Genomic DNA, 14,260 nt, shown 5'->3' with positions numbered 1-14,260 from the left:
TCAGGTGAAGAGATGTGCTTTTAGAGGAACTCTAAGGAGGGGCTCACATGGCTTGCTGTTACCACAGTGATATTTATGATGTGTTTGCAAGAAACAGTGCTCTTCAGTACTGTGCTTAAATATAAAAGCAGTGTCATTGTATGATGCCAATAAAGGAGTGTGGAATGTTCATGAAAAGCTGATTCTGTGGTGCTTTTTGCACAAAAAGATACAGAACTGAGTCACGGGAAGTGTCACTTTTATAATGGCAGCAAGCAGCGCTCCCTGGGCTCAGGTTGCTTGACTGCTTTCAGCATTTGTATTTCTGTAGCTTTGCTCTGTTCCAAAGACTGATAGCAGAGGGATTGCACTGGGCCCCAGAACAGTCAGTTTTGTCCTTCTACATGAAAATGTGATTCTGCCTGAAAATGCAATCCTGTTTCATCTGAATTACCCCATTGAAAACTTGCTGCTGGATTCTGCTCTGCTCGTTCTGGAAAAAGCCTGAAACCTGCCAGCATGGCTGAAGAAGTGCTGGGGGGGCTGAGATGACTTGCAGTTTTGAGAAGCAGTGGTACAGGGCTCAGGGAGATGATGAATGGGTGCGCTCCCTCTCCACGCTGTAGAGCTCAGCACGTGATCTCCGCCTGCCCTCCCTCCTCTCTATGGGCATGAGAAGAATCCGTGGCTGGAATGAAGGAAGCGGTTCTGCTCCCCAGGACCCTCTGCTGCCTCTCTCTCCCATGCCCACTGTCTTTCCCAGCTAGCCAAGCCTGCTTGCCTTGCAAAGCTGTGTTGTGTCATCTAGCATGAGAGATGAGGATAGTGATGCTACTCTTGCAGTGGTTAAGGGATGTCTTACAGCTGTGTGATAAAACATGTATTTTTATTTATAATTTTGAATTGTGCTCTGTGAAGATCAGTAGGCTTGCATAGGGAAGAAGCTGGAATGCATTTTATGCAACCTGGATTCTGCATACACTACACCTGTCATTCCTTATGATACAGTTTCAAATTACATGAGCTCATGCATTTTTAAAAACCTTCACGGTACATTAAAAACATGTGGCTGGCATTTCCTAACCTCTGTGGCCTTCTCTACATGACAGAAGTGTTTTCAGCACAGTTTTGTGCATTTGATGCAGTAGCGTCTAAAAGCTCTACCAAGATGAAAGCTCTGTTTTGATAGCTGCAATGCAAAACCTTACTAAAATTCTCTGCCTGCAGGAGTGACTAGCCTAAAGATTTATTGACTGGCCTTTGAACTAGAAGTATATATTCTTAATGCTTGTGACCCAAAGACTGCATTGTAGCATTCAGCAGTTGGAGAACACAGCCAGACATTGTACTTCTCACTTTGTATGTTCTTAGCCACAAAACTAAGTGTTGTCTGTTTACCCTGGTCCCTTGTACTAATCATGGTTGCTGATGAAAGCCCACAGGGGCAGATTCCTTCCTGCATCTTTTTAAAGCTTGAGCCTTTTGCTTAGTTATTTAACTCTCTTTTGTGTTAGAGGTGTCTGAACTTGCAAAGAGGCGGCTACAGCCTATGAACTACTTGATTAATTTCATTAGATAGTAATTCCAAACCCAACAATAAATATAAAATATTTATTTAATAAATACTGACATTTCCGTGCTTATCAAATTTGTTTATTGAAACATGGCCTCCCAGAAGAAACCTTTTTGTCTTAGAGAAGGGATCAGTTTTTACATATCTGCAAACAAGAATGTTTCAGTCTTTTACCTACAGGCAAGCTCTTATAAATGTCTATGTAAATGCTAATCAGTCTAAAATATTTTAAATATCTCATGAAGTTTGTTAAGGGGGAACTTTCTAGTTCCAGAAGTATGTACTTGAGATAATAATTTTTTTTCCTTTATAGCAACTTTCAAAGGGAGAAAGCGGCTTTGAGAATGTGGAGCTGGGTGTCATAGGAAAGAAAAAGAAAATTCCAAGGAGGGTTATTCATTTTGCAAGTGGAGAAACAATGGAAGAATATAGCACAGATGAAGAGGAAGATGAACAAGAGAAGAAAGACCTGTTGCCACCTGTAGATCCTGTAGGTATTTTAGTTAATAAATTGCTACTTCTGGTTTACTGGGCAGCTGTAAACATTTTATACTTAATTTTTTGTGTCACAAATCTGATACAGCCTTTAGTATTATAAATTCTAATAATTTGATTGGCTTAATGGACTCAGAAATCTGTGGAAAGTATTACTGGGAAGTTTTGTCCTGGAGTTCTCCTCCACTAAAGTAGCCTTATTAATTAGAAATTGGTTTAATTTCTTCACAGTTCTAGTTTGTCCTCTCCAGCATTTCCCTTTCTACTAATATTTGCCTTGTATCTGCTTGATTTATACTGTTCTTTAAAATAAAATTGCAAGGGGGACATTTTTTTCCTTGTGTTTGTTGACACTGAAGATTTAAATCTGTAATTTAGGGTCACCATAACAACAATTTGATATCATTAAAAGAGTATTGGAGGGAAAGAAACAGATGACTTGCACAAATAAAGGAAGACTAGTGTAATTCATGATACATAACCAGATTTTAAAGAACCTGCCCAGTCCATGTAAGTAATGTTCATCTGTATTGTAAGCTGTTGAGATATTGCTGAGCCTGTGAATGGAGTGTCCTTTTATTCGTCCAGATTCAAGTGAAGTCTCAACAATTAAAGCCCGTAGTGTGCATTGTAGCTTCTAAAATGCATTTTCCTTTTTGTCAATGATTCTGGATCTACACTTAGAGGTAAAATGAAATACATAATCTGTTTTATTCTGTTGGCCTGTCTGATAAACTATTTTGTAGTGACAGTGTGATTGCAAAGCTTACAGCCACACGTGCCAACACTGGTGGCAGCAGCTCCTCCCCTCTGGAGGGGAGTCCCAGAGAAGATCCACATCCTGCTCTTCGTCTCTCCACATGCCTGGTCTCATGTTTCCTTTATGACAACCCCAGAACCTTGTGTCCCAACCTTGTGTCTCTACCCTTCTGTTACAGCAATCCTTGCCTCAGTAAATTGAGTCTGCAGTCCTATTCCCTGCCTGCTGGCAGAGTTCTCTTCTTGGCCCCCTCTGCACTTAGGTGCCTGTACTGAGGTGGAGGCTCCCAAACTGGCTGGGTCTTCCCTGATGTGCTGCTGTGTGGCCAGGCAGCCAGGAGTCATGGCTTTGTGCAGCAGCTCATCCTGCCTGGCTGCACACTGGAGGCAGACACTGGTGTGGAGCTGCTTGTTTCCACACTTCAGAGAGGAGGCCTTGCATGCACAGAAAACAGTGCCCTGCTTTCTACTTGATATTGCTGTTGAAATGACTCCTGCACCATTGTTTGGGAATCCATAATTAAGAAATGTTGTGGTTGAAGCTTTCTATTTACTCTACAGTAGTAGACCCTGTATTTGTTAATACATGTATCCGTCCTGGGAAAGCTTGGCTTTCTTGAAGGGACTGAAGATTTTGACTTTCTGCTTATGCTCTTCTGAAGAAGTGGTGGACCATAAGAGGTTTGCTTTGACTGTCAAGCAGTACCTCTCTTCCCCTCTGTAAAATTAATTTATCTTGAAGAAGAAAAAAGGTGGGTCGAGGACTAAGCTCCAGTGAGATTGTGGGAATTCAGTTGGGATTGGGGGTGCCACAAGTGAAGCTGTTGCAATGCATTTTGTATTGATTGATGGCATTGCCCTCTTTCTTGGTAGGCAGTTATTGTATCCAACAAAAAATAACATTAGCCTGATAGCAGGTAGGATATTATCAGTATTAAATACACACAAAGTATATAGTTGGAAAAGAACTGTATTGTAATCACAAACAAGTAAGATTAAGCTGTCTTGCTGGGTACTAGGGTGTTTTTTCTTCCTTAAGGATCTTCTCAAATAAAAGCAGGAACTGTGAAACTTCCTGACTATTATGGAAATGTTCAGGTATCTTCAGAGTGAGGTCTGTTCCCCACTAGGCAGTCATGTCAGATGTCCATGGATGTCTGAGAGATTTTTGTTCCCAATTATAATGATCAGGGAACAAGATGTGTGTAATTTTTTGTGCCATTTCCTGACAGTAGAAGAGTTCCATGGTGATGCGGTGACGGAAGGCTCAGAAGCCTTGGTGTAGGTGTTGTGAGAGCAGAGACATGCAGGCTGCTGTGCAAATGGACACTTAACTAAAGAGCCCTCAAGTGTGCACAACAGCCAGGAATGCTGCATGATTGTTCCCCTCCTTTCCTAATAGAGATTTCTTTTCTGAATACCAAAAAGAATATTGTATGGTGGAGTTAAGATTGCGTTATTCTCCTTTTATAGTTTATTAAATCCTTAATTTTGAATACATTTTTTAATAAAAGGACCCCCCAAACCAGAGTAGTTTATTGTGGAGCACACTATGCCTTATTATGTATTGCTTTTACCTTGGACAGAATGAACTTGATTAGAGCAGGGGTTGCCATTAAGTGAGGCTTACTTTATCTCCTGCATGCTTTGTGTATCCCAGCTGAGCCAGACAATTGAAGAAATGTTAGTCCAAGCTGAGCTTTGGTGTTTTAGCCAACAGCTGCTTTTAAAATGTGTTTTTTTTTGGTAGGATTTCTATAAAAGCAATTAAATAGTCAGTTTGCTGAGACCAGCATGTCTAAAACTTGTTATCTCAGTTGGGATACAAAAAAGTACATTGCAAGTAATAGCTGTTTCTGGACCAGTTTATTTTTAGAAAAAGCACATTTAATATTTTGAATAGAAACTTTCCATCGTGAAATTTCAAAGCTCTGCTGGTATTAGCATCCTGGCAGTTTTTGAATGAGTTTAAGGGAAACAAATATTTCGCTGTGTTGTAAAGAAATGTCTTCAGTAAGTACCTTGGTTTAATTGTGTTTTAGAACTAAGCAGGCAGTGCCAATGTGTTTCTTTCTAAGCAAAGTAGTATGTATATATCCTGGTAATACCATAACCAGAGCACTTGGTGTGGTGGATTCCTGTTACTCATAACAAAACAATTCTCAAAAAGAACTGGGTTTTAAATTTTCTTTGAAACAACTTCTGGTGCTTCTATAGGTCAGCACTCAGTTCATTAACATTGTTGGACAGGGGTGTCCATTCTATTGTGTTTTGTGGTTTTTAATCCAGAACACAGATTATTTTTTAGATAATAACATTCAGTATTATCTGAATGTTCTCACACTGAAATTCAAATGCTTTAATAGCATAAAGGTATTTTTGATTATTTTCTCCTAAAATGTAGGTATTTGCAGTCTATATTTTCCTTTGTTTTTGTACTCCAAAACTTTATTTTGTATTAATTAAGAAGACAATCCCTCTGTTTATCCCTGAAGGGACACTTGGTGTAAACTCTTTGCTGCATTCACCTGTTAGATGAGTAGGCAGAAGGTGGAGTCTAAGTCTTCACAGAGGAGCTGTGAGCAACATGACTGTTGGTGTGATAACTTTGGAATCCATCCCAGGAAGACATCTACAACAAAGCTCCAGGAGGGATTTGATTTTATTAACCTTCAATGCTCAGGAAGATTGAAATACATCCTTGCAGGAAGGTTATCTTGATATCCTGTAGTTAAAAGGGCTTTAACTTCAAATAGCAAAAATTCTTCTCTTGAGGACCATTGAACTCTGGTTTTCTTTTTAAGAATTTGAGGATGAAGGAGAAAAATAGTCAGTGACCAAGTAACAACTACTCATAATATGGTAGAAGCTCTTGATGGACGATGGTGTGTTCCTGATCTTGTTTTCACTGGCTTACCTTAGATGCCACAGTTTTACATGGTCTTACACAAAAGAACCTATTATAGCATTGAACACTCAGTCATTGATTAAACTAATTAATAAATTAATTTAAACTTTATCTTGGCACAGTAAACAATGAAAAAGTATCTATTTGGTGGTGTATATTAACTATTAAATACAGGATTTTGTTTTTCCTAAATCAGGAAATAATTTTTCTCATTTTGCCATTTTCTCTGAGAGAAAGAAACCCTACATATCTTTGAAAGTTTAAGTGTTATTAGGGCTGAAATCTGCCAAAAATAAATACATATGTGGATTGTTTAGGAACGTGGTGCACTCAGAAATTCAAGAGAACATGTATGCCCCCTTCAGCAGCCCCACACTAGAAAACAAAATCATGTTCCGTTATTGAACCAGAGGCCCCTTGGTTTTATCAATGATTAAATCCATTATGTGCATTCCTATTTAAATTCAAATTATAGATTAAGATTTTTTGTAATTTAAAACTCAGTTGTCAAAACCATTATGTTTTCCATTTTAACAAAATAAAGTCAGGATATCTGAGTAATATAATTAAACATTGTAGAAACATCTACTAAAGAGACTGCAGGAGAAATACAGAAATACTATAAACAGTGTATGTGTTTCATACTGTCCCTTGTTTCCTGTCAAGAAATACAATACTACTGCATCCTTGAGTTGATTAAAGACTGAAGATTAAGACTTCTCTGGCTGGCCAAAGGAAGCTGACATACAGTGTCTGGCTCTGTGGTTCTGCAGATCTGTAGTACCTGACTTGGGTATGGTTTTCCAGTTTCCAGCTCAGTGTATTAAAGCTACTTCACTGACAAGGGTTAATTGGATTAATTTGTACTGAGCCATTGCTTAAGAGCCCTGTTCATGTCACTTGAAGGGTTCCAGTCTCCCCAGTACCAGTTCTTGCCTCACATCAACTGTTTCTGCTTCCGTCTCCAAGGTGCTCTAGGAAGGCACCCACATTTACCCTGAGGAGGTAAAGGGAGAATGTGTGGAAAAAGGTGATGCCTTGGATGCATTCCCTTGTTCCTGGTGGTTTACTCTCCAAACCATCTCCTTTCTCCTGTTGATTTCCTGTGAAGTGGCCTCTCTCATGATTTTATATTGCCTTTTGAGACACTGAAAAGAAAGTTACGTTTTTAACTGAGGAGTCTGGCAAAGCCTTGCCTGTCAGGGATGAGGAAATGTCTGGTTGGGCTTTGTCAGAAAGCAGAGATTCCCAGGAAGCTGAACTTAGTAGTGCTTTCAGTGTACCAAACTGATTTTTAGCTGTGATGGAGGAAGAGTAGAAATAGAACCTCCGTGTCTGCTGAGCCTCAGCTGTTACCCATGTTTGTGTAACCACAAACTTGTTAGAATGTTCTGGGTCTGACTTACTTCTGTCACGTTGAAGCTCAGCTTGTCTTTTCACTCTGAAATATTATGGGGCTCTTGTAACTTCTTTCTTACAGCACACAGCAGGTCCTTGTTTGTCCTGTGCCCTGCATGAATGCTTTTTAACCCTGTCACCTCATCATGAAGGATTGTGCAGAGCCCTGTCAGTGCCATTATTTGCACCTGTGGCAACAATCTTTTCCAGCACTTTTTTTGACTTCTTCAACTGAACAAACTCCTCGTTAGCCTTTCTGCCGACTGAGCACATAATCAATGAGCTGGAGGTGCTTTTGTGTAAGCAGGATAGCAGCTGGTTTTGCTTACACTTTTACCTTGGCAGGACATTTTCCATATCCACTGCCAAAAATATATAGCATCTGGCTTTTTGTCAGCCTGCCCAACTTGAGTTTGTGGCTTGACAGACAATTACTTGCTGCACTGATTTGTGCAGCAAGAGACTATGCTTGGAAAGCACCAAAGTCTAGTAGCTTGTCTGCATATATACTGAGGCTATACCAGATAGTTTCTGTAGCTGTATTATTTACAATAATATTGGTTGTTCCTGTACACATAGCTGTTAAATAAGGTCATAGAAAAAGGTTACTACCAAACCGTTCTTAGCAGCAAGTTATAAATACTTATGTAGCTGAGTAGAGCTAATGTGTTTTACTTAATAAAAGCTGACACTTTAAATTGCTACTTTCCAGAAGAAAGGTACTTCTACAGAGATCTTTTCTGGGGGGAAATCTGTATCAAAGAGCTTGCCTGAATACAACAGCCTGTTAACTATAAACATATTTTAGTTCACTGTGAAAGTTGAATTTGCCTTTTCACAAACAGGAAAGCCTACAATTTTTTCCTCATTAGCTTGGAATCTGCTTTTCCCCTTTTCCTTTTCATTACATGGTTTTGTTTGGTTTTTTTTAAACAGATACAGTCTCTTCCCTTGCTGAAAAGCATAGCCTGTGCACACCCATTATTTTATAATTTATTTAATTATAAATCTTTAATTTACAATGTGTGTGTGTATATATATATATATATATATATATATATATATATCAGTTTGTGTGGAAGCTGCAGGATTTTTGCTGTAGCTGTGAATACACCCCAGTCATGCAAAGAACAATTCCTTTTTTCTTCCTGGCCAGCCATTCCTAAATGGTTTGTATCCCTCCACAGCAGCACTCAGTCCATTCACTGCATCCCTGGGATCCTGACGAGATCCTGCCCCTGCAGCTGCACACAGATCTCCAGTTCCTCGTGGTTATGTCCCATGTTGTGTGCCCTGGCGTGCAGGCTCTTCGGAGAAACTTCCTCACTCGCATGCAAATGCTTGAGGTGACCCCAGCTGGGCCCTGTTTATTCATGTTGTGTTCCTGGTGGTTCACATCACCCCAGCTGCTTTGCTTGGCAGCCTCTCCACCGCTCCCTCGGAGCTGCAGTAACTGCCCCCCTCCCTCAGGGCTCCTGGTTTTATTTTCCAGGTGTAATTTCAAGGGATAATTCCTATTTGGTTGTAAATGTTTTAAAGCAGCTTCTTCCTCAGAGGTTTGAAGGTTTGGTTTGATTTTAAAGTCTTTTGCAGTTCACTCACTATTGTAATGAGGGACTACTTTGTTACTTCACTCTTCCTCTTGGCCTGATGGAATTCAGAATGTTGTGGAAAGCATTTTCTAGTCAGGGATTGAGTTGGCTGCTTGTCATTTCCCAAGTCTGGAAGTGGGAAACAAAAAGCAGTGAAAGACATTTTCCCAGAGATAAACCATAGTTATGGTGATACTTTGCTTCACTTGTCTGGTTTATACTTATTTTAAAGCAAAAAAAGCTACTACATGGTAGTAGCTGGAAAACAGAAAACATTGCAGATCTTTCTTCTCAAGCCATTTGTGGTTTTGCATGTGTTATTTTGTGCCATGGCCATACAGCTGTACATATTCATACTACTCTTGTTCCTGCAGACAACACTCACGTGGGGACCCTACTTGTGGTTTCACATGCTGCGAGTTGCCACATCAACCTTATCAGGTATTGCTTTATTTAATTCTTGGGTAAACTAGAAAGGGAGTCTTGAAAGTCACAAAGTCATGTTGACAGACTGTAAATCATCTTTGAGTTCTACTTGTTATTTTTTCAGAAGTATGAGTTGAACTGTATTTAATCTGTGGAGATGTACTCTCCTGCCTTAGGCACTTTTAAAATTTTTTCTTTTACTTTCAATAAACACTTCTTGCATGGAAGAATGAATAGAAAGTACTCTTTTGATGAACACTTTTCGCCTTTTTTTTCATATGGAAATAGATTGATGTTGGCAAGGCAATATATTGGTTTTCTATTAGATTTTGTATGGAACCATTTTGTGTGATGTTACCTGAAAAGAATGCTGGCTGGTGTAACTAAACGGACAGTTTTTTCTGAAGACAACGAGAAAGTATCCCAGGAACACATCTAGTTGTGTGCTGTACTATGAACTTCTGAGGTTACAAAATAAACAGGACTGTTGTCAAGGGTCTTAAACTCACTGCACAGACATTTATTTGACTCACGGACCTCTTAAAATTTTGCCAAGTTTTAAAAATGCTTGTCACAGTTTGTGTTCTTTCCAAGGTAAAGTATCTTTATTGGGTTTTTTTCCCACAAATATTGTGGCGTTTCTGTCATTGTACACATAATTCTGAATATTTTTATATTTTTGGCAGTCTGTTGTATTAGTTAACCTATCCTTATTTTTAGAAATGCATTTTCTCTAATGTACAGGGTAATTATATTCCTTGACACATCTGTTCTTCATATGCAAGGGTAGATACTGTTTTTCCTTTTTTTAGAAGTCCTTTATGAATTTGAAGATCAGTCCTTTCTTCTTCAGTTTTGGCTCTTACCTCTGTAATTTGAACTGGTCTTTTGCATAGCACTCAGGATGCCAGGATATCTATAGAATTAGTTATTGTGAATGTTCATTAAAGCAGTCAATGACTGACTACTGACTTTTTTTCCCTGAAGATGACTAACTCATTTGCATCCTTGGGGCAGATTTACAATTTGAAGTGCAGAATATTTGATTTCTTGCTTGCCTTTACTCAACCAGTGTTATCTGTAGCCAGCACCATGGTAAAGAAACTGACTGACACAAGCTTACCTCTGTTCCATACTTTTGACTGTGCCCTACCTGTTTTAGCAAAGAAGCACTGAATGTAGCCTACAGCTTGAAAATTGAGACAGCTGAAAGATAAATATTTTATTAATCTATTAATATGCAACACAGAACATTGTTAAAACTGACTTGAAGTATGCTTATGTCAATAAATACTGTCAAATTTGCTAGTACCACTAGATTGAACTGCCAGTACAGTTGGTACCCATGTACTTTTTTCTAACCTTAATTTTCAGTTAAAGTTCAGCTCAAGGCTTACCCTTTAACTCATTCCTAGCAAAACAAACTTAGATCCAAAGCTGAAACTAGCAGAATTCAAACACTATCACCATTTATATTTTCATTGAATTTCATATTCTCTCCTTTTATTAATTGTTTATCCTAAAGAATAATTATTAGTATATTCAGCTAATAATTGCCTATAAGGAGATTAACCTCACAGATTTTTGTTGTATTTTGTGAGTGAAGTAGGACTACAGAAAAACATTAAGGAAAGATGGTGATAATTTTAATAATAAAACTGCATATAAGAATTTTCTTCTAGATACTAATCCTCTTTAAATCTCTCTTACCTCTCTTTATTTTTTAGTGTGTGATTTCCTGGGGGAAAAGATTGCATCTGTTCTGGGAATAAGCACACCAAAATACCAATATGCCATTGATGAGTATTACAGAATGAAGAGAGAGGTATGTGTGTGAGCTAGGATTCTTGCATTCCTCCCAACTTGTCTTCCCTGGTATACTAAAATATAAAATTGGTATTCTAGCATTAAAATGAAGCTTTAGACCCTCAATTTCAGCTTGCCTCCAGTTTTCATTTGATGCATGATTGATGCTTTCTTATCCATCAGCCTTTTCTCTCCAGCTCATGTCTTAGAAACGGGTGGGTCCTGACCTCTGCTCTGTTTCTCTTGTACAATGCATTCTCAAGTCAACGCTGTGAGAAAGTTGGATGGACAGTTGCTGAACACTGTAAAAGGGGGCTGCTAGCAATACACTTTCCAGCTCTAAAACCTGTTCAACACAGTCCCATGGGTAAATTGAACACGAGGTTACCATTTGTTGTAAAGCATAATGGAACAATACTGATAGGTAGCCAGTGCTTTAGGCAAAAAACCTAACCCTTAATAATCTTCATGTAGAAGAGATGGATAACATTTCTTTATTTTTTTTTTAATTGAGAGCTGAAAAAGCTTCAGAGGAGGTAGACCTATCACTATTTTTATTAACTAAAACTGCTTATCTAGATATGTGTCTTTTTTTCTGTTTGTTTCATGTAGTTTAAGCCTTCACTTTTGGGGATTTTTTTTCTCATAATGGGAGTGGAGTTCTGGAATGTACCTCATCTTATCATCAACTAGTGACTAGTGTTTTCTAGTGGAACAAATGTCCTTACCTTGTAATAGTAACTGGTATGCTCTTATGGAAAGACTTAATCTAAGTAAGTGGTAAATAGTAAATAGTAGCATATGAATCTGGTTATCTCTTTCTAGGAGGAAGAGGAGGAACAGGAAAACAAGATGTCAGAAGAAGCAGAAAGACAGCATCAGGAACAGCAGAACAAGCAACAAGCTGAAGCTCCTGTCCAGACAGACCAGCCTGGAGCAACAGCATGCTCTTCATTTGTGAATGTAAACTTTGAAAATGAGGGAGATTGCCCACCCACTGCAGAAAATAAACAAGATGTAGTTCCTGTCCCTCCTTAAGTGTAAAGCTCTGTATAATGTAGGAAATAAGAACTATCAGGTGTCACAATCTGCCTATAAACAGGAAAAAATAGGATATGCTTGTTCAGTGAAATACAACTCCTACTATTCTTATTGATCAGGAGAGAGCTAGGCGATGTCTGTTCAGTCTGTCTGCCTAATAAAGGCTGAGGCATTCTGCCAAATTGGCACTTCAGTTAAAATGAAAATTGCACTACAAACATTTGGTCTAAAATGGAATGTGTGAGCTAATTTCTGTGTAAAGTAAGTAGAAATGTCTTTTCTTTGAATTGTTGTGTCCCTAACACCAGTGGATTGCAGAGGCAGTGCTGTTTCCTACTTCTAAAAACCTGATTTGCACATTGTTTGCAGCTCAGCTCTCTATGAATAGATTAATAGGAATTAATATCCTGTAACTCAAAAGTAATTATAATAGAGTCTTACTCCCCCTGTTTATTGTCACTTGTTGTATGCATGTATTTTTTTCTGTTGTTAACACAAGAGAAAAATGTTAGATTTAATGTTAATTAAAGGGTCCACTGACTTTTTGTTTTTTAAGTAAAAAATCCCAACTTTCCAGGAGGCTATAAGCACCCTTAAGAACTTGCAAACAAGTACCAGCACTCTTGGAGGCTAATAGTGCTCAGCTGCTCCATCCAGTGCTGTAGCAAAGCTCAGAATTAAGAGCAGTGTAGGATGTTCTCACTCCAAGCCCAAGAATTAAGAGACACGTGTGCTTGAATGCATGCTCTCAGTGGTCTGGAAAAGAAACTAAAGTCTTGCTGAATGGTATGAAGTGCACTGGATACTCTATGTAGTACCATTCTAGAACTATGAACTTTTTTGGACATTGATTACACACAGTGTGTACTTGAGTAACCTCAACAAACTACATGTTCAATGTTAAATTGCTAGTAAGGGATGTGCCACTGCAGATGGTTTTCATCCTGTTAGCACAGAATACATACATAACTAGAAACAACAAAACCACACATAAGACTCTTTCCTTCTGTTAAATAATGTGTTGTGATACTGCACTTGCAACAACAGAAGATTTTATTTTTGTCTGAATGAAGTGCAGGTAGCTCCACATCTAATACGAATTAAGGCTATTTTACTGCAATGACTCTTGTACCTGTAGCTTGTAGAAGGTGAATGGTTTACTTTGCAACAATCAGGTGTCATTGCCCCAGTCATTTTCTGTGGACAACTGTTGTAGGTAAAGGAGCAAAGAACCTGCACTAGTTACCATGTAGAACACTACTTCTGTCCTTGAGATTTATAAAAAAAAAAAGTTTAAAATAGTCCTCAGTGAAATTGGGTTGTTTGGTATCGTGGTGTGCCCCTGGCCTTGCTCCTGCTGCCAACTAAGGAGCCTGATGTAACACCACAGGCCAGGTAACTTGTCTCTTAGTTTCTGGAATTAATTACATATTTCAGATGACCCTCTGCCTGAATTGGTGTCCTGTACAGCAGAGATTCTTCCTCTCATCTGTCTGTAGCTCTCCAGTACAACAGAAAATCTACGGAGGAGGATTCAATCATCAGCTCTAGTCCATCTGTTTTCATACTCGTCTTTGTCTTTTCTGAATTGTAAGACAGGGGGTGCTGACCACAGTGTAAAATTACTCCTTTGCCCTGAATGTCTGCAAGGGAGAGCTTGATTCAACACATGGGGAATACATGGAAAACCAGCTTGTTAGGAGTTCTTATAGCATCAAAGAAAGAAAACGTCAGATAACTTGAGTAATACCTTACAGCTGAAGGATACTTTGCTTTTCTTCCAATAAATTCATGTCAGTTGGTTTTTTTACCTCCTTTCCCTACTGTTTGTTGCATAACAAATGCTCTCACTGCCTTCTTTGTATAAAATACTGTATTACTCACTGTGCCTTAACTTAATCCTTCCTTTTTTTGCAAACTGTATGAAAGTGGTTACTCTCATATTGGTTTAATTTTTCTGTAAATGCATTAATTGGTTATTTTATATTTAATATAATTTTTGAACTGGAAGTTGGCTATGGATTTTCCTTTAAAACTGTGTGGTCTTTGAAACTTTATGCCTGTACACAGGTGCGTGTGCCTGTTTACCATTTTCATCTTTACTAAGTCACAGATGCTGGTTGAATATTCAGGCACCAGAACTCAAAATATCATTTTACCCCCACCCCTTCCTTAGACTCTAATGTGTTCAGCACTACCTCAAACTAATAAACAATACAGGATTGTAAACACTTCTGGCCTGGAGCTACTGTAATTCTCTCTGAAAGCTGAAACATTTCTGTG

At 38.6% G+C, this 14,260-nt stretch overlaps 1 protein-coding gene across 3 annotated transcripts in view; it reads left to right on the top strand.

Annotated features, from left to right (window-relative positions):
• LOC137475542 (signal recognition particle subunit SRP54) overlaps positions 1-13,987 on the top strand; it is a 35,363-nt gene extending 21,376 nt beyond the window's left edge. The window contains exons 2-6 of one of the 3 annotated variants that reach the window (XM_068192921.1): positions 483-581; positions 1,866-2,042; positions 9,079-9,145; positions 10,858-10,955; positions 11,762-13,987. In XM_068192921.1, the coding sequence (XP_068049022.1) occupies positions 528-581; positions 1,866-2,042; positions 9,079-9,145; positions 10,858-10,955; positions 11,762-11,974 (609 nt within the window). In that variant the 5' untranslated portion in view covers positions 483-527 and the 3' untranslated portion in view covers positions 11,975-13,987. The remainder of the gene's footprint in view (positions 1-482; positions 582-1,865; positions 2,043-9,078; positions 9,146-10,857; positions 10,956-11,761) is intronic. The other 2 variants (XM_068192920.1, XM_068192922.1) reach the window with 2 other exon arrangements.
• Positions 13,988-14,260: the final 273 nt, after the last annotated feature.

This window comes from Anomalospiza imberbis, chromosome 6, assembly GCF_031753505.1.
Source record: "Anomalospiza imberbis isolate Cuckoo-Finch-1a 21T00152 chromosome 6, ASM3175350v1, whole genome shotgun sequence".
NCBI lineage: Eukaryota > Metazoa > Chordata > Aves > Passeriformes > Viduidae > Anomalospiza > Anomalospiza imberbis.
This window is presented reverse-complemented; position numbering and strand designations above follow the sequence as displayed.